Raw genomic sequence first — 19,427 nt, 5'->3', positions numbered from 1 at the left:
GCGAGCGTTGGGGAAAACATCAGCGGCGAAGCATGTTCAGCTAGTCGAGCACTCAACTGGAATGCACTGCGTCGCACAAAGCTCGGGCTGTCGATGAATTGTAGTCGAGGAGATGGAAAACGGAAGAGGAGGTCGTCATAGAATTCGTGGATAAGGCCTAGGGCGCGGACCATGTGGGAATAGACGCCCCATGCCTTACCAACCCAACTCCTCCTCCTCCTCCTCCTCCTCCCGCGTCCCGCTCCTCCTGCCCCCGTCGCCTGCTCACAGTCCTACATGGCGTCTCTCTCTCTCGGCCTCAAGCTCAAGCTCAAGCCTCGCCCCGTCTTCGCGTATCCCTCTCCCAACTCCCGCCCTCATACACAACACCCGATTGCATTCGAACTGGAGGAACGTAGGCTGAGCTGGGTTACGGATCGAAAGCAAAGCATCTCTTCTTTTGATTCGACATAGACCGCGCCCGACCAGAACATGGCCGAGATGGGCGATGGCTTTCCTCGTGTCCGATTCGTCTACCAGACCGGGCCCATCTCTCACCTCGCCACGTCGTAACCAGTGCGTCCTTTCGCTGTGGCCACGTTGAGACCCCATACTGACGCTATTATGCAATAGGTTTTGTCCTTCCAACTGTCCTCTTCCGCATCTGCGATGCTCCTCGACGCGACCCACGCTCATACTATATGTCCGTGTCTACGACCGTGCCATCTGCCCTTTCGAAGAAGGCCTGCAAGCTACGCCCAGCCATCAGCCGTCCACCAGACCCAGGGAGGGAATTGGGCACAGGCGCATACAGGGCGAGTATAGAACTTGTTCGATGCACGGAACGGCGGAGGGTCCGCCTTCTCGGTGCTCTGCTGACTCGTCCACCACCTAGCAGGACTTTCGCCTAAAACACCCGCATTTGGTCTCCAACACGTTCCCCGTCCTCCCGCGCACCCCGCTGTGACACACAGGGTCCAATGAAGCGACCATCGGGCTCGATAGAGGAATTCGGCCATCTCACGCATGTCCGACGCGTGGATGGGGTCGTTCAGGGGTCGTTCAAGCTGAGGGACAGCACTGTGCGTGGACCTGCGGCCGGTTTGGGGTGAGACGTCGATCGAGGTGCGCCACGGGGGTCTGCACTGTATACTGCTCCCAGGGCTGCCTCAACTCCGACAAGCCCTCTACATCTGCACATCAATCATACACTCCCCTCTCCTCGTTCGTCGCGGCAGAGCCAGAGTCTGTATTCGACGACGACGACCAAGACTCCTGCTTCGATCAGTGCACGTGTCCCCTGGACGCCCACTCGCCCACTCTCCCACTCTACAATCGCACCGCCGCGCATCTATCCTTCGTCGACGAGGCTGCCTCCGCACTCCGCCTCTCGCAGGAGAGCAACCCGGACGAGCTCGAGGCGCTCGACCGCCAGATCACCGCGTGAGCAGTGGCAGAACATGCGGGAGAAGCGCGCGAGCTCGCGGCGCAACGGGCTATAGCTATGTCGGCTTCGAAGAGGGCGATCAGCTCACGGAGGCAGTTTTTTCCACAAGCAATATCGTGAGCCCATGCGATCCCCTTGCTCGACCACAGGTCCGCTAACGTGTCTCCTCCCACCGCGTCCATCGAAGTTCGGGCTCATCACCTCTATGGCGACGAGCTCGCTCCCTGGATTCTGGATCACGAAGGGCCGTGCCTTACCATAGCAAGTATTTGGTATGGTTTACGTTCAGCAGTCCGCAGGATGGGTGGGTATATTTGAATGTAGATCGTAGTCGTAACTGACTCTCTGTAGATAGCTTCGTTATTTGCTTGAAGCATGGATGGGCCGTTCCGGCCAAGGTCAATGGTTCCTCTGCGACGGTTCAAGGGTGTGTCAGGAGAAATAATTTTGGATGCGGAAGGGAGGCAGTTCGTAAGTGATGTCGTTCATCTGCATGCAAAGACACTGCTCGCCGTCATTTTGCAGCCTGGTACTGTTACTTTGACCCTGACCCTCCGCGGAGATTGACGAGCTCCTCAATCCCTGGACAGCCGGGCGATAGCGTCTTCATCGGCGCACCTACTGGCAGTGGCAAGACCATCTATGCGGCCGCTGCGGAGCGTCATATCTGGTGGAGCGAGCGCGAGGATCAACTAGCGGGTTGAGGCACTCGCAAGACGAGCGCTGCCCTACGTCTGCCGGAGAAGAGCGACCTCATTCGTCTGCACGCTGTCTTATGTAAGTTCTGAATTGTTCAACGGCGACGAAGCACTAACTGACGTGGCGTTGACCAGTAGGATGTCCTCTCGCGGAGATTATGTCAACTCAAGAATGTCCAGACCATCGATCTCCTGATCGCCCAAGATGCGTAGCTTGTCGGTCGCGAGGCGAGTCCAACGTACGATGTCGTCATCTCACGGACACGGTATGCGTCGACGCAGACTGCGAACAAGACTCGTATCAAGAAGGGCTATGTTTCCCTGTCGAATACTCGGGACTTCGGTGAATGGTTGGGTGCACCTTCGCATGCGATCTTCAACTTCCCTCCGAGGTAAGACTTTTTTTCGAATCGTCGAGGCGATGCTTAGGTCTCTGCGCCTGCGTAGTGCGTGGATATCACATCCAGAGCTTCGCCATCCCCCCATTTCCCTTTGTCCATGATCACCGTGTCGAGGTCGTCATCTTCTTCTAGTCACGACGACAGTGCCGATTGTGTGCCGACGACATATCACTCATCATCCCTGATCCCGACCACGACGCTTCGACCCCTTGCACATGTAAAGCCCGACTTGGCGCCCCGTTTGGAGTATGTCGCTGACGCAGGGCTGAGGAGATACTCAGGCTCAGGGCACGGTATCGGCTACTATAATTAGGCCATGTGATGTTGGGAGGACGCGAGGAACGAGTGTGCGCACAACGGATGCTTACTAAGCGCGCAGGCTGGAAGCTTAAGTGGAAGGAAGTCGTGGGCGCGTAGCGTGCTTGACTTCCTTCCACTCCTCCCTTCGTGGTACAAAGCGCATATAGTCGGTCAAAATCTCTACTCTGTACTCCTTTTCTCTGTGACAAGAATATCTGGCAACAACCCTCCCCTGGGAGCTGCTGGCAAGGACATCTCTGCACTAGATCTCTCCGATCCCAAAGAATTGTCTACCCAGACCGTCGGAATGGCACCGAAGACCGCGGAAGTGTCCAGTCCTGCGCATGCTGGGCCTAGTGGCAAGAGGCCTTCTCTCCCGGCGTCGAATGGAGAAGACGAAGCAAGATCCGGAGATGTGGAAGTTACAGCAGCGAAGAAGAAGAAGAAGGGGAAGGGTAAGGCCCCGGCAAAGAAGCGAAGGGTACTGTAGGCATCGACGCCCTCGGTCAGCAGCGTTGACAGCGGCGACGACCTGGACAAGACTCAAGTGCATCTAGAGGAGGAGGCGTGAGGAGGCGGGTTGCCGCGCGTAGGGTTAGGACCAGCCGCGGTGGCGTTGGGAGTGGCTGGTTTTGGCACGCAGGGTGCGCCGTTGGAGCTGACTTCCTCTGAGCATGAGGAAGATGACGTCATGCGCGGGACTGGCAGGCACCCGAGCGAGGGTGTCAGCGCCGGCATGCTCGGGTTGGCCACCTCCGGCGACCCGGGTGCTGTGGCGGCCATGATCATGAGCTCAAGCAACCCTCAGGAACACAGTGTGCTTCTCGAGTACGTATCTATGGCAAGCAACTACAGCTGGCCAGGAAACACTAGACCGCTTTTGAGTTTCGCTCATGTTTGGGGCCTTGTTTATGAACAAACATCGGCAAGCTGGGGTGTGCCCATATCTAGCAGGTGTCTCCGCTTGACGGTGGACCTCCTCCATCTAGACGCATGTGTAGGTGTGCCCATTGGCTATCGCTTACTGTCCCATGGAGCGGACAAACACAAAATCCACAAGCTGCATTTCCTGGAAGCGGTCTATTGTTTCCTGGCCAGCTGTAAGCTGTTGAAAGCCGGCATGGCAGCTGGCGATTCATTTTATGGTGGGTAACGGAGAATATGTCCGGGACCTAGACCAAGCAATGTCGGCCTTGAAGCTTGATCGGTTGACCCCGCTGCTAAGTTGTGGGCACATTATGAGGGAAAAAGGTCAGTTGGATATCATTGCGCGGCTCGTACTACCCAGAGCTTGTGCGGAGTCCACTCATTGTCAGCGAATCGCTGTCGCGGCCGCGGGCACCGGGCCTCTGAATCGCTCACACCGAGCGCCTTCCGGACCGGAATGGCCCTTAAGTCAGCAAACCGGAGGACCTTGCGAGCGAGTTTCTATCTCACACGTCGGGTTCCATGGACCACAGATTTTATACACATTACCGACCGATAGCCCAAATCGATCGGCCATCTCCTCTTGATGAAATGACTCGAGGTCGTAACTGTACGGTCAAGACATATCCTGTACATGTATCTTATGAGCAAGAACGTTAACAATGTCATGTCTTATAACGGCGACGTGACTTGGCGTGTGCGTCCTGCAGCAAAGGCTTAATGACCCTCCTACTGAGAGCAAGTCGTTGACTCCTGGCACATTGTCGAACGTTAGTTAACTCATCGACTCTAACCCCGCAAAGTGCAACGGCGATTCCTCACCTGCGAGGTCGGCAAGCTGCCATACGAGCCATCATGAGCTTGTTCTGAAGCCGTTCACTCCTGCCACACAAGCTAGATAAGCGTCCTAATACATGCAGGGATCCAAACACATCTATGTTGCGTACCTTCTAAGCGCGGGTACTACAGACAGCCGTCGGTAGGCTGGCGTAGCAGCGAAGTGGGTCCAGACAGGTGGCACCGAAACACCTTCCTGCGCCTCGCTCGTGATGCTGCTCATGGGTTGTACTGAGTCCTGTGCGAGAATGAACGCGCCGGCGGAACTGTCGGGCGCGTGAGGCACATCCTCGGGAATCTATCATGCTGATTAGATGAGGTGTGTAGAGCATGAGACAAGTGCACTTTCAACGTACCTCCGTCTCGGTGTTGGTGCCGCCAAACTGGGCATATGGACGCGACTCGGCTAAATTGGATGTCCCGTCGCTGATCATCGTGGCCATATTCTGGACTTGAATATCGAGGTCGCGGGTACGAGTAGACTGACCACGAAGATCGGACAAGTCGGCTTGTTGCTCAAACTGAGCAAACGTGTCGAGGTCGTACGGAGAGGCCATAGGGTTTGTACCATGTGATAACCTGTGAGGGTGATCAGCGAAATACGCAATCGGAGAGACATCCGAATGTGCGCACTCTTGCGAGATGAAAGGCTGTTCGTAGTCCTCGCGCAACTCGCCGCTGTGGAAGTAGCCGTCGTCGTACTGCCGCATGTTCTGCTCAGAGCTCCATTCCCTGAAAGAGATAAGGCGCGTGTAAGCTTCACACGAGAGAAGAGGGAGAGTGACTTACTCCCTGCCATGGAGATTGTGGTCGTTGTACGTACAGTCGGTATCGTACCGAGCATAATATCTGTCTTCGTTCCACCTAGGATCGTCGTGATCGACACTGTCTGGATACATCAGCCCATTTTCCTCAACAGAGCGAGTCCGACGCTCTCCCGGGAAGCAGGGCGATGACGACGTTGGTATCCAAGAATGGGTCACGGCCTGTTCGTGTAGTCCTTGGCCTATCTGATTCGTAGACCAATGAGGCGCAACGTCCTGCACCCAGCCGGAAGGGGCCACAGACAAGGCAGGCGCAAGACGATGCGAGGCCGTAGCTTCCTGGCCATCGATGCGCATAGCAAGAGGAGGCTCGAATGGCAAGCTTCCGGGGACTGGGCCCGTCAGTGTCGGGTAAGCGTAGGGGGACACGTATGCGCTTGCGGAAGGCAGAGTCAGAGCATCCGGCGCAGGCCGCTGAAGAGTGTGCCCGTAGACTGCTGATCCTGGCAATATCGCAGCCAAGGATGGCGGAAGCGGAGGGGGGGGTGGAATTAAGGGGAGGGCTCGAGAAGAGACTTGGAAGAGCGGTAGCTGATCGTACGTTGAGCGGAAGAGCGCAGAAGGCTAACGGATGGCGCCTACCTCTGAAGGCGTGCTACAGGCATGGATTGGGTTGTCCAACTGCTGCACTGGAGACGGGGAGGCACAAGTATCATGCGAAGCGGCAAGGGTGATGCCCTGCATGTTGTAGGCCAGATGGGAGGAGGGGGAAGTGGGCTGCACCTGTTGGGTGTCATGAGAAACGTTGCGCCGGAGCGAGCCCTGCGAGACAAGAATCGGCACATGGGACGGCACGAGGGCGAGGCATACTCACCACCTGGTCCTGAACATAAATGATGCCCTGTGCAGTGTCCGGCGCGGTAGCAGCGGAGCAGAGGCCGCATCGAGAAGTCGCAACACATCCGCACGAACGCGACGGATGAACCTGCCAGTGAACACGACTGACGTTAAAGAGAGTCCACGCTGCGGGATAACGTTGAATGAAGCGTACCTCGTCCCGAGCAGTGAAGAGCCAAGACTCGACCACATCAGCGGAAGGCGTAGAACCGATACCCGTCATGAGTCCGTGGTCGTATTGAAAACAAGAGAGGGGAATATGATCAGCCGTGTGAGCCCAAAGCGCATGCGTATGAGCGAAGGACTGGGAGGGGTGGAGGAACGACTAGTGAGAGGTGCAATATATACGGCTCAGGTCGATACAGATAAAGAGAACACATATTGTGAGTGTAGTGCGGGAGACGCAGGACGTAGCTGCAAGCGCATGAACTTGAAGCGCGAGCTCTGTCGCGGCGAAATTGCCGTTTATGGACGAGTGGCCGCCACGTGCATCCCATAGCTAGGCTCTAAACTGCAGTTCACCAATCCGACTCTTGCTTTCTTCTTGCCCAGTTCCTGCCCATCCCCGATATCATCGGCAGAGATAGCCGAGGTTAGTTGCGACCAGTTGCTTTGTGCCACCACCTACAGCACTGACACGCCGCTCTAAACTGCAGTTCACCAATCCGACTCTTGCTTTCTTCTTGCCCAGTTCCTGCCCATCCCCGATACCATCGGCAGAGATAGCCGAGGTTAGTTGCCACCTGTCTCGTTGCTCTGTGCCACCACCTGACACGCCCGCCGCCGTGCAGTGACAGGTACAATATTGTACATCCACGAGGCCAGCTGCAGCAAATGTCCTATTCCAGCAATTCCTCCCGATGAGCCGAGTTATCCGCTTGCTGCATTTGCCTTCCGTCATGCGCACAACCTCGCCTCGGCTATGCTCCAGTTCTCGATTGTGCTCTCTTCGTCTGATTTTCCAGTTGGTCTCTGGTTCAATCGTGCATGCGCGCGCCCTCTCTGATTTCATGGATATCCCCTAGACACGCTCTCACAGTAGCCCAAACCTGGGGATCGTTCGTGGGTCCAATGCCATCATCTCCGCAATTGGTTCCTCTCCGACAAGCCGCGCCTGAGCCGCGCTGCGATGCCCACCCAGCGGTTCGGTTTCTTCGCTCGCAGTGTCAGCTGCGTCTGCCGTTCAATGCGGTCCGATAACTTCCGACTTACCAAATAATCACGTCTAGTCCCGCGAATCGGCAGTGCCGCGGCCCGCCCGTGTGCATTGGGAAGGTGCCGTGTATGGTCTGGCCGCATAGGCGTTGTACCAACGTATCTTAACGTGAGTGTTCAGTTCCACGTCATAAGAGCCAAACCCATTGTCTACCTCTTCTAGTCGATGGTGGATGGGGGCTCAACTTTCAGTCGTCAAGGACGTGCCACACGTACCCGAAGGAACACGGAGAGGGCGAGGTAGAGTCATACAACCAAGGGGGCCGGCTAGCCGCTACCTGTGGCTGTCGCATGTATATTCATAGTATAAGTTTGCGTGTTGTTTCTCAAGCGCAGGATTCATTGATACTTCAACCGTGCGTACTGAGCGATTATCAGAGTACTGCAAAGGTCGTTAGATTCGCCCGTAACTATGTTAACTCATGTTATTGCTTAACGAATACGCATCCTAGCTTACAATATCTTGTATCGTCCTTGCCCAGTGAACCGAAGTCAAACACGGAAGGGCATGTATATGAGCTCAAGTGCAGTCAACTTCGTGCACTGTTGGAAGGACCTCCACCTCCAATTGCCGGAACATTTCCTTCAGGGCAAGTGAGCCATGCGTGAGGATCGTCGCTGTATTCGTTGAACGACAAGAGCCTGACGCAGTGCGCGTAGTGGCCATTGCAGCTTGAAGCAACATCAAGTCTTCGGGCATTCGGAACACAAGCGAAAAGCATAGCATCGGGTCGTAACTGGACGACCATCTGCAGGCGCGATCTTCCTATCAGCGCACTGTGAGTTTACTTGGCACGCTTCAATGGTCATTGACTCACGAGGTGATGGTCAAACTGGAATCCCCGAGGCAATTTGCTCACCAGCACCTCGTTGCCGGGTTGAAGACGTGCCGTTGGGAACGGGAATCTCCACCCCCGCGCAGAGTAGCGAGGCAGCTCGACCAAAAGCCAGCCTGAATAATGATGATCATGGAAGGTATAACGCTAGATGTATGCAAACTCACGAGCATTCCATCCCCGTATGACGATGATGTTCACATTACATGCCGCAAACTGGACCTGGTTACTTCTAGAAGAAAGAATGGCAACCTTGGAGATACGAGCGTAGGAAGGTGAACTCGTAGTCTGCGGCTGATTCATCGCAACTGCAAGCATGTCAGGTACTCTTCTGGAGCTTGGGTTCAGCCTGTCGCTGGGTGTTATATAGCGACGTCGGGCGTAGGGTGGATTCCGGCCGTAGTTGCAGTGCAGTGACGCAGAATTTGCCTATCGTAGTAAGCGCATATGATCGAACCTTCCCCATTGGGTCAACGTTAACGCTCTGGATAGCATTTTCTACATGGATCATAGATATTAGTGAAGAGTGAATAATGATAATGCTCGAGCTTGATTAGTTGAGGTGGTCATAGCTTCCAACGCGTACGGGGCCCGACAGAAGGGTGGCAGAATGTAATCGAGCGCAGACATGGAAATATACTCATCTGATGTCGGCTTGGAGTAAGTAGTATATATCGCTGGCGACCGCTCGTGCAGCAGATAGCGGGACATGTACATCCTATGCTGCAGTGGGATCAGCGAGACTGTAGTGCGGTCTCGTTGACTCCGCTGGAGCGCAGCTGCACAGATTGCGCCGAGAGCACAGACGTGACCGAGAGATCTGAGAGACCACGAACTTGTAAGGGGCTCCTGCGGGACGCGGCCGGAAACTGGGCGACTCGGATCCGGCCGCGGAGAGCAGTCACTGGCCAAGTCTGTGAAGTCCTGAGGATGAGTGCTCTGAACACACACAGTGGATAGGACATGCGTAATAGTTACCAATAACAACCCAAAACGTGTACCCAACGGTGCAGTCACCACGGCCGCGCGGATACCAGCTACAGAGAGACTAGACGCCCATCGTCGGGATGCTCGCGCGCGCGGGAAGTTTGTCTGGGAACTTCCGTGCACAGCCATCCCCGACATAGTCGCGATACGTGTACGCGTCGGCCGTTCTCCTCCTCCTCCTTCTCCTTCTCCTCCTCCTCCTCTTCCTATACCTGGTGCTGCGTGATATACTGATCATGGCTCTGTGCCGCCGGTGGCACGACTCGCCCGCCGCCGCTTCCATGGCCACGCGTGCTATGTATTCCGTGCGAAGGTCATTATCCCGTAATCGGCATCGGACAACACCAGTACATATACCGGATTCCAAGTAACTCCTGGATGGGTCACAGGACGTATAAGGCACTTATCCCGGTTTGTCCAAGTGGCTTGATCCCCGTGGGAAATAGAAGTTGGCAAGCAAGAAGTACGGGTGTGCCACCCATCTATCTGCATAGGCTCGGGTCGTGGACGTCAATGCGAGGCGTAATGCCACTGACTTCGGCCATGCAATCTGACAGGCTTTTAAGAAGAGCTTGGGAACGACGTTGGATCCTCCTCTCATCATGTCCGTCTATGCATCTGGGTCGCAGCCCAGCCTCAATGGTCCCGACAACATCTTGCGCCGTCCACAGCAGCCTACTCCCGCTCCGACCCCCGGGGACCGTTGGGGCACCGTCGAAGTACTCCTGATCCCATCATACCCCTTTCTTCCCCTTTCTTACGCTGTTGATGCAGGGAACTACTTTCACATGGGAGTACGAGATGCTCCCGGACAAGCAGAAAGTACTCCGCTTCGATCGCCGGATCGAGTCGGATAAGCCGGACCGAGTGTCAGTTACCGGTCGTCCTGCTAGATTTAACCCCTACAAACGCATGGTAAGCCCGCGCGGTTCACGCCTGAAATTCGCGCACTTGCTGATTGTCGACCACTAGTCGCTCACGTCTAGGACGCTATCGTCGACAAATACCGAGGTAAGCGTCAGACTCGTCATCTCATCGACCAGACACGCACTGATTCGAGCCCTGACCGTAGGTGCAGCCCCCCAACGGTGCTAGCCTCTGTAGCTCCTCGGCCGGCCTCCGGCATGCATATCGCCCGCTTGCGACTACGCTCTCGTCTGTACCCGTACCATCTGCACAGTCGGCCAGCCCCTACGGATCGACCACGCATGTGACCCCGCGTGCCATAGAGCACAGTACCGCTGTCGCCGCAAGCCTGCAGAACGATGCGGCAGTCGCAGACAACCACGACACCGGTGGCCATGGGGGATCCGGACAGATTATCGCTGCCACAGGCGCCATACACCACACACCTGGCCTTGAAGCAACTGCGATCGCGAGCATGCAGTTTCACTCTATCCAGCATCCACCGCAGCGGCTCCCCGATGCCTTGGTTACTCCTTCTCGAGCCATTTCTTCCTCTCAGAAGGCGCACGCTACTTGTGGTCCTGTATCGCCGTCCGGATATCAATCTTCCACGAGCACCTGTCTACCCCCGTCGTCGACGGTGGGCGCACCGCGCGCGCAGATGGCGTCCTCATCCATCTACCCTTCATCTGGCCAGACCTCTGCCGCGAACACGGCTATATACACGCCCTCGCATGGCTCGAGGAGCGCGCAGGCTTCGCCCGCTGGAGCCGCCTCCGGGGATACGAATGAAGTACAGGCGTCGCGCATGGTTCCCCATGTGCCGGATATCGCGGTCACCGATGACGCCGATGTATCTCAAGTGAGTCTCCAAGTTCGAGGCTCCTGCTGTTCAAGGGACTGGGACTGATGTTCACTTATTTGAAGACTTCCCTTTCCGTTACGGTGCGCCCATCCTCAACCATCTGCGTTCACTAGGCTGACCTAGCTTCGTGCTTCAGAATGGAGGGATAGCAAACGACATCTGGAATACTCTATATCCATATGGCCTGGGGTCCCAACTCGTATGGTCCACACCCGACGGGTATCAGATGACCATGACATGAAGAGGTAGTCACTCCCTGTGCTCTTCGTTGTATCCTTAATGTCCGTCCTACGTTGAAAAGCCATGTTTCAGTCATTTGTGTATCCTTGTGTTGCAATAAATCAATATCGTCTGAGCCCGATGACGACCAACTTTGAGTAGGCAGGCTGAGCAGCACACATGTCATACCCCAAATCAACGCGGTAGTGATGGGCTTGCAGTAGCTTGGTGACGACCTTCCACAGCCTCTCCGTCGTCGTCGTTGGACACTTATATCTCGCACAGCCTTGTGCATGATCGTGAGCTGTCATGATCAATCGGCGGGGTATTAGCGGCACCGATATCGATACAACAAAATATTCGTGAATTTTTGTGCTATCTTCTTTGTCGCCGTACCAAATATAACTGGAATCCCGCAATCGAATAGGATATCAAACTATCTACGGCTTCCATTAGGGAGCAATACATACGAACGGTTCGGACGCCTCCTCATCGTCATAGCTCCTCGACGTTCCTGAAACGGACGGTCGTTAGGGGCACAGATGTGTCCTGACACTCGTGGGTACTCACATGTCTGATACGACGCTGTATACGTTGATGAGCCTTGGCGATTGCTACTCTGAGCTCATTCTCTTCTTTCACATAGATCCGGCGAGCTTTTTCCACAGCCGATGTCTCCTTAGACAACTGCCGTTTTGCATCTTTCACCGCTTGTCGGTCATCTATCAACTGCCTGGCAAGTACCACGCTCTGCTCTTGTAGATAGGCGATGCGCTGTCGGACGGGGAAGTAGTCCTCGACTCTGCAAGTGAGAGCTTGACGATGGTGCTGAAGACGAGCATCCAGGTCCTCAAGTGCTGTTGAAGTTAGGCGCCGCCCTCGTATGAGCTGCAGGGTCTCAAGGGCTCTATTAAGCCAATCCTATATGAACGTCAGTTCATTCCCTACGAGAACATATATGTGCGCACCTGTAATTTGCTACTATCATCGGCGGGCGCGGCGACCCCCGTGTCATTCGGAGGACCACTTAGGTCACTCCTCTCGACAATCGACGGGAACAGTCTGGTAACGATGGCGGCAGGCTGGCCACACACGTAGCACGTACCAGCCAGTCTGCGCATACAACTATCGCATGCGATATGGCCTAAGGGACCTTGTAATGAGTATGGTGGTATCGAGCATGCCTAGATCTACCATCACTCACTGCATGCAAAGAGTACGAGAGACACCGAAGGATCGCTTAAGCCATCTGCACAGGATGCGCACTCGAGCATTGTGGCCATGGTCTGGGGACCGACCGGAGAGAGCCATGGGGCAAATTTAAGCCTGAGGGGGCTCGGCGCTTGGTAGACGGCAGTCACGATCAGGTTGGAGTATACTTGTTTGAGTATGGCGTCTATACGTGGTGTTACTAAATGTCGATATTTCCGGGGGACCTGGTTCGACGCAATTGTCTACCAGCTGCAGGGAAAACACCCAAAATGGATAAATGCCATCTCCAGGGCGATAGCACCTTGAACGAGTAAGATATGTGAGATTCTGTAGTTGCCGGCTGCAGTCTTCAACATATTCGCACCTGCTGTCAGAGTGATACCGGAAGCTTCCTACAAAAGGGTATCCTACAGAGCTCGAGCTCGACCACATAAATAGCGAGGGGACGTTCGGAGATCTGCATCCGCATGATATGGACCCACACGGACACGACCCCCTTGTCGGCTCAGAATGGCTTGTTCAAAGTCCCGACCCGCTGCCATCTACTATGGACATGGTGAGTGCATATTGATCGAACGATCACACAAAGAAACCGAGAGCATATGCAAGGGCGATAGAATGGTTTCTCCTCACAGCGATTGGCTGTTGGCGTCACCAGAAATACAAGGCAATTCTGATCATACACGCGAACCGGACGTGTCGTGGTTACTTTCCCCGGAAACAACGGTGATATCTCGTGAATATGTCATGGTTGCTGATGTGGACTAACGACATTGTGAGCAATAGCAAAATGAAATGGAGATAGACACAGAAGGCAACGGGCCCTTCTCAGTCCCGCCCCCTCATGGTATCGTCCTGGGCCCCCCTGGAGGACAGGAGCCTCAATGCGAGGTGTGTATCACCGTCAGAGTCAGAGTTGTCCTAATCTCTACGAACTTCAGGATTCCAGCTCGCTGCATACGCGTCAAGAAATGGTAAGATTGCCACTTATTAATCATAAATCCTATTGACTGAACCATGCTTAGATGGACATCGACGCTGAAAGACAACAGCACGAACATACACGACAAGACCAGCGACAAGAGGACCAGCGACAAGAGGTAAGAAATAATTAGATTGCAGGGGTCGCATAGCTGACGATTACGAAGGCACAACCAACCGACATGAATACACATCTGGAGCGCATCTATGCAAGCATGGGACAACTTCACCGATCGCTAAATGAACATCAACGTGCCACGGACGCCCGGCTCATCGCTTTGGACAATTTTGTGCGTGGTTTACGCAACGAACTTCCCGATAGCTCTCGAAGACAGCGCGCTGCTGATTCGGCACAAGCAGCAAGACAAACGAGGAAGGACTCATCCGCAAACTACCTGAGGGTGAGACACACCTATGTGTCATCATCCAATGATCCCTCTCATGTCTAGGTCTAGCGGTGTTTGCGCAAACATGTGCGTCTCACATTCGGGTTCACGCGAACGAACGAGTTGCCCGATGCGCCTTCCAATGACGAGATACGAAGAGTGCTCCAGAACCTAAATCAGGGAGCACCTCTTCGTAAACCATATCGCTTCGACTGGAGGAGTGCACCGTCAACACTCTACAATGTCTGCGTGGAAAACACATTTTGCGCTGACTTCTGGGCTAGTGTGGACGGAGCACAGTATGATGCTAGTCTGATTCCACCACACTACCAAACAAGAGAAGCTTTCATCAGGATATATCGGCGACATATCATGCACTTGAGAAAATGTTGGGCCAATCAACAGAACCCGCCACCAGCAGCCCAGAAAACTGCGAAGGCCAAACATTATGCGCGCAATAGCCGCATGGGCACGGTAGGAGTTGGCATAGCCATATGCATACTTTTATCTTGCACAAGACAGACAGACTGATCCTCTAATCTATACAGACTTTCCGCAACAGACGAGACGCGGCACGGTACATACCACTCCCACACTCAAGCAAAGTCTTTGACGTAGTAAAGGCCGTTGGGACAGCTGGCATCAGTTCGGATGAGGAGGTAGATGGCCTCCCTGGGCAAGGCCGTCAGTACGCAACCTATGACAAACCGTGGAGAGCTTCCGCGCTAGTCCACCTCTACCGTCATCTCGACCTCATCCATGCGGCAACAAGAAATCCCAATGGCAACCCTATCCGCACCCGTCACCGAACACTGCGAGTACGACAGCCGATGTCAGTACCGCAAGGGTTGCCCATCGACTGCTACGACCCACTTTACATCAACAGATGTTCCGCCCTTGACATGCAGATGCTTAGACCGAAACCTCCCATGGGAATTGATGAATTATGGATGAGAGTGCAGGCCCTCGGAGTGGTTTGACTAAGATGAAGGCGGACAGTAGGAGAGAAGAGTATAGAAACAAGCTTGGCTGACAATTGTAGTCTGCCTCCTACAAGTGAACGTTCCAAGTGAAGATCGTTCTCATGTAGCACGCATCCAACGGAGCCGGGTATCCAAATGCAGCGACGTACCGAATCATGCCAATGATAGTGTGTCACTAGACACGACCTCGGGGAATCGACACCCCAGTGCGAAGTGTACCATCGCGCGGTACCGGGGACACTGTGGGGCCGCCTCATGTTAGCATCGGCTGGTGACATGCTCGTGAGCGATATAGTTGAGGAGACAGCGCAGGGCCGACTAACCTTGGCTAACTCTTTACACTGAGTTGACGACAACTACATACGCCCGCGGGTGTGAACGTATGGCCACTGAGGTGCCCGGCTGGCGAGGTCGTCAGACGGAGATATGGAGGCAGCTCGAGGACAAAAAGAAAGGGCGGTCACCGTGCAGTGCTCCGCATGGTGCGGGAGAGAAGGGAGAGCGCCCATCCGTATGCCTAGGCCTCCGCGAACCTGCGGGTCGCGACGGCCAGTTGGACACGCAAACAGCCGCCCATCTACGCTGATTCGGCTGCAGCTGTACTTACAAAGGCTGGCGTATATCCGACGAGGAACATCTAATACGAAACGCACGAAATTCAAATGAGTCTGAATAGAGCGCTGACTCGGAGGACTGAATCGTGAGCAGCCAGAGACCGTTGAAGTCGGTAGATCCTTGGCAGAGTTGAAGCTGAGGTAGCATCGGATTGTACTTGATCGTAAGAATTTTATTTTGGTACAGATAATTAACAGATATTCCTGATCACACGCATGCGGTATGATTGACGTGGAACACAGGAAAGACATTAGAGACCATGCCTTGCGTCGTGATGTCTATCTTCGTGTCGTACACCCAGTCAAGCAGACGCGAGCCCGGGATGCTGATTTGCGACCATCGGCACAAGCGCGTTGTCTCGGTGCCCGTAACACGGCCTTACTCAGGTCTGTCGCTCGTTTCGCGCGAACTTAAACCCTGTCATACCGGACTTCCCAATGAGCTTGCGAGAAACAAGGTCAGAGACATATCCGGGTTCATGACGGACTGCGTAACTGACTGTCAGAATAACACTACCGCCGAAGGCTACGCCGCGACATTGAACAACTCACGCGTAAGCTGATCACCGACTGCCTCCTGAGGCTCATGATGACTTCTTGGAAGTGTAGGCGGCGTCAGCGTGGCGAGTTGATGAGACTACATCTGTACATGTATACTGATATATACGCACGGGTTTGTGAGCGCGTGAAACGGGGCCCGCCGCCGTTGGCGGCCAGCGCATCCGACGTATCCGCATCGCAGCAATTGCGCCGAGTATCAATGTGTTCTGAGAGTCTTCCTTGCTCATGAACAGAAGGAAGCGTATGGAAGTTCTCTGGGGTGGGCCGGGGGGAGCTGCGTCGGTATGTGTTATGTACAACTGCGAAGTACGCACCGTCGCTTCACAACGTGGTCGACGATCTGGAAACGACGCGTTCACCTCGAAAGGAATTCGACTGTGATTTCCTGACCCATGGGCTTTGCATAGACTGGACATCTTCGCCATCGCGAGTGCGGCCCCACGGTGCTTCTGCGCGATGCCCTGTATGCAAGAGAGGGCGCAGCGAGAGGCCTCATCGATTGAGAAAGGGACTCTACTTCTTGGGCTACTTGCAATTGTGCCGTAGAGCTCGTTGCAATTATGAACAGCTCGTCGTGGAGCTGCACGCCACAATGGTGACCTGCTACCAGCGTTAGTCCGTTGATATAAAGACATGTGGAGGACGTGCGCACCTCGCGATCGTTGCCTGATAGAGTGATGGAGAGGAAGTAGAGAGCGAAGTGCGGACCCGAGAGGAGACCCAGAAACAGCGGACAATGCGGTAGCCTCAACGTGCAGTGAATCAGGTTCGGAATGTACACGTTCTGCTCCGAGCAAATTTTCGTGCTCCGCGTCTGACGAGCATTCCGAAGCAAGCGCCCAAGCAAGCGGCCCTCCGTGCTGTCCATACATATGTCTCGTTCATACACCGAGAAACGTTACACTAAATACGCAAGATCAATATCAATGGGTGGGACAGCACGTTCTCTTCTGCGTCACAACTGACATAACCAGTCCTAGGCTTGACCAACCGTCCACGATGTCGAGTCGACAAGAATCGAGGTCGGGATTTACAAGTGCGTTAACCCACGTCTTCTCAGCTCCCGTATGTGCTCCGCAACAGAATCTTCGTCTGTTGCAGTTACGAGCCACGGGGCTGGTTCAAGTTCTGTGCTGTTCTACACCGAGTTGATCATACTTCCGATGCTATTACATTGTCCGCTGCATGAGCTAGTCTACTTCTGGCGGCGGCTCCGAGCTCGTCGATTATGGAACCTGTCAGAACGTCAGGGGCCATATAAGCTTTTGTCTACTGCGATGGTGGTCCTGTGGTTCATACCAATTACATATGGCCTCGGAATCGACTCCAAGTCTGGTAGCGAGTTGCGCTCGCTCTGCGGTACTCGGATATGCGTTCCCGTTGAAGGCATCTTCGAGGACTGCCTTCGCTGCCTCGTCGAAGTAGGTGCGGGTCATAGTGATGTTGTTGCGCTGAGGAGATTTCGCAAACGATGAACCTGCTTCGCTTTTGTTGGAAAGTTGACTGAGCCTCGAATGAATGACTGGCATGCAGACGTGATCGGAAAGTTATGACGCACCACATCCCAACTGCTTCTGTTGACATCCTTGTCTGAAGCGCGAGTTTCGATCGCTCGTCATAACGGGGCATGTTCTGCGTGCGATACAAATCCGCCGGTGTAGTTGGGTTGGAACCCTTGGGCTGCTGAGTTACGGAATTGAGTCCGCACGCGGTGCTGGTCATGGCGACGTTATTGCTAGCAGGCGAGGTCCGTTCTCGTAGGTGGGACTGGTAGACCCCCTGCTCGTGAGGGGCTTGATGGGTGGGATGACTGCCAGGCGGAGGACCGGCCCAGCCGTACAGCGAAGAATACGTGCTCAGCTGCTTCTTCGAAGGTTGGACGTGTGTCGTTGGATGTTCATGACTAGTGCGTTGATGAGACATTGAGCTAGGACTGTGTGGCGGAACTCACTGAACGATGGTCAGACACAGGATCCTCATATATACTACCCTCATGCCAAAGCGGCGGCTCATGAGTTGCATTGACAAGCTACAGCCCGCGGACAATCATCTACGCATACTAGGCGGGCTGACGCTTTGTCGCAGAGAGACCTGTACATGTGCGTAGTCGATCGTGGATTCTCAGGCGCGCGATTGTCTATGCACAGGCGGGCTGACGCTTTGTCGCAGAGAGACTTGTGCATAACACGCATATCAGTGCGCTTCGCCAACATCACGAAATTGCGTATTTGCGCCAAAGCGCCGCGCGCGGCTTTGACCTCTGCCTCCCTACCCCATTTTGGTGAGATCCAAGCGGGTAAGCCAAGCATATAACGCTATGGCACTTCAAGAGCACTCAGCGACTGCGCACATAGGTTGATATGCTTTGTCCATAGGGCGGTCACAATGTTCTGTCAGAGCCTGTATACGAGGTCCGGATGCCCTGCCAAGGTTCTGATCCGCAATCTCTCCGCGAACAACTTCAAAGCTGCGGCACTATGAGGTGCCCTACTCTAAAACTTTATTCACGAAGCCTACGCACGCGTTCTCTTCGACGTGTAACAAATGAGCGCAACACCATTGGAGGAGAGTTTGGCCAGTATATACTTCTGATCGGACCTATGCGTACGCGACGTATATACATCATTCAGCTCGAACACCATGCCACATCGCTGGTGAAGTTCTCGCAACGTGTACTTCTAGGAGTGAGTAGCTCCAAAAACAAACAACAAGAGGGATGAATGATCTTATTCTCAATATAGGAGAGACGTTATACAGTAACTATAGTGACCGAAGCCTAGCCTGATTCTCCAAAGATTCGCCTAGACAGGGGTTCATTGCGGGACAAAGATCCTTCATGAGGAGAAGAGTAGTACTATTTCGGTATATGTAGGGTACAGCAGAAGGAGGAGGAGGAGGAGGAGAAACCTTCCGACGGTGAGAAAAGCGCGACAGCTCATACCCAGAGCCATAGACGCTCCTCTCAGCTGCCTTCGATATACACCAGCGGTAGCACAAAGTCTGCCAGTCCTCGTGCCTAGCAGCGAGGGGGCAATACGAATTTGAGACAGCAATCGCAAGCATTATCCATCGCCCTGTCGACCCCGTTTGGAGGAGAGAACAGGAGACCCGCGAATAATGTTCAGAATCTGGTGAGGCCTAGCCGCGGGGCGCCCATGACTAGTCGATCGCGATCACGCGATCCGGTTTAGTGCCACTCGCCCTCTAAGACGCCGGAGCCTCCTTCCTTCCTCCTTCTTCCCTCTAGTCCACTTGCTCTTGAAGATGTCCAGCTCTAGGTTAGTTATGGTCGGTGCACTTTTTGAACGATGGCTCATCGTAGATCCAAATTGCAAGCTTCGCTCAGGGCGAAATGATCAGAACCTCCCAACACCTGCACGCTCTTCAATCTACCGCTTGGCAGGATGAAGAG

General features: G+C 54.4%; 5 protein-coding genes across 5 annotated transcripts; 1 reads left to right on the top strand and 4 right to left on the bottom strand.

Annotated features, from left to right (window-relative positions):
• Nucleotides 1-959: 959 nt before the first annotated feature.
• On the top strand, nucleotides 960-2,130 carry L226DRAFT_573640 (uncharacterized protein; the record flags this gene model as incomplete). Its single annotated transcript, XM_067684897.1, has 4 exons — nucleotides 960-1,061; nucleotides 1,142-1,422; nucleotides 1,782-1,897; nucleotides 1,952-2,130. The coding sequence occupies 4 exons, from the start codon at nucleotides 960-962 to the stop codon at nucleotides 2,128-2,130; spliced, it is 678 nt and encodes a 225-aa protein (XP_067532555.1).
• Nucleotides 2,131-2,549: 419 nt separating this feature from the next.
• Nucleotides 2,550-6,473, bottom strand: L226DRAFT_525086 (uncharacterized protein; the record flags this gene model as incomplete). The annotated part of the gene is made up of 15 exons (XM_067678942.1): nucleotides 2,550-2,653; nucleotides 2,894-2,968; nucleotides 3,017-3,357; nucleotides 3,428-3,595; nucleotides 3,851-3,930; nucleotides 4,107-4,253; nucleotides 4,306-4,360; nucleotides 4,575-4,646; nucleotides 4,700-4,887; nucleotides 4,946-5,168; nucleotides 5,223-5,321; nucleotides 5,379-5,944; nucleotides 5,996-6,175; nucleotides 6,228-6,338; nucleotides 6,405-6,473. The coding sequence occupies 15 exons, from the start codon at nucleotides 6,471-6,473 to the stop codon at nucleotides 2,550-2,552; spliced, it is 2,478 nt and encodes an 825-aa protein (XP_067532554.1).
• A 348-nt stretch (nucleotides 6,474-6,821) lies between these two features.
• L226DRAFT_525085 (uncharacterized protein) lies at nucleotides 6,822-8,619 on the bottom strand (the record flags this gene model as incomplete). The annotated part of the gene is made up of 8 exons (XM_067678941.1): nucleotides 6,822-7,250; nucleotides 7,288-7,374; nucleotides 7,463-7,568; nucleotides 7,682-7,743; nucleotides 7,830-7,847; nucleotides 8,010-8,231; nucleotides 8,284-8,417; nucleotides 8,469-8,619. The coding sequence occupies 8 exons, from the start codon at nucleotides 8,617-8,619 to the stop codon at nucleotides 6,822-6,824; spliced, it is 1,209 nt and encodes a 402-aa protein (XP_067532553.1).
• A 416-nt stretch (nucleotides 8,620-9,035) lies between these two features.
• Nucleotides 9,036-12,561, bottom strand: L226DRAFT_525084 (uncharacterized protein; the record flags this gene model as incomplete). Its single annotated transcript, XM_067678940.1, has 16 exons — nucleotides 9,036-9,215; nucleotides 9,253-9,393; nucleotides 9,501-9,582; nucleotides 9,825-9,898; nucleotides 10,029-10,190; nucleotides 10,240-10,278; nucleotides 10,340-10,613; nucleotides 10,641-10,775; nucleotides 10,877-10,968; nucleotides 11,272-11,347; nucleotides 11,459-11,683; nucleotides 11,749-11,792; nucleotides 11,849-12,199; nucleotides 12,247-12,360; nucleotides 12,384-12,403; nucleotides 12,483-12,561. 16 exons carry the CDS (start codon nucleotides 12,559-12,561, stop codon nucleotides 9,036-9,038), a joined length of 2,088 nt encoding a protein of 695 aa, XP_067532552.1.
• Nucleotides 12,562-15,837: 3,276 nt separating this feature from the next.
• On the bottom strand, nucleotides 15,838-17,938 carry L226DRAFT_525083 (uncharacterized protein; the record flags this gene model as incomplete). Its single annotated transcript, XM_067678939.1, has 9 exons — nucleotides 15,838-15,980; nucleotides 16,007-16,091; nucleotides 16,126-16,269; nucleotides 16,330-16,476; nucleotides 16,668-16,891; nucleotides 17,066-17,153; nucleotides 17,189-17,250; nucleotides 17,322-17,524; nucleotides 17,574-17,938. 9 exons carry the CDS (start codon nucleotides 17,936-17,938, stop codon nucleotides 15,838-15,840), a joined length of 1,461 nt encoding a protein of 486 aa, XP_067532551.1.
• Between the last annotated feature and the right edge of the window lie 1,489 nt (nucleotides 17,939-19,427).

The sequence above is a fragment of the Lentinus tigrinus genome (genome assembly GCF_003813185.1).
Source record: "Lentinus tigrinus ALCF2SS1-7 unplaced genomic scaffold L226scaffold_26, whole genome shotgun sequence".
Lineage (NCBI taxonomy): Eukaryota > Fungi > Basidiomycota > Agaricomycetes > Polyporales > Polyporaceae > Lentinus > Lentinus tigrinus.
Note: the sequence above shows the minus strand (reverse complement) of the source record. Positions and strands in the feature narration are given on the sequence as shown.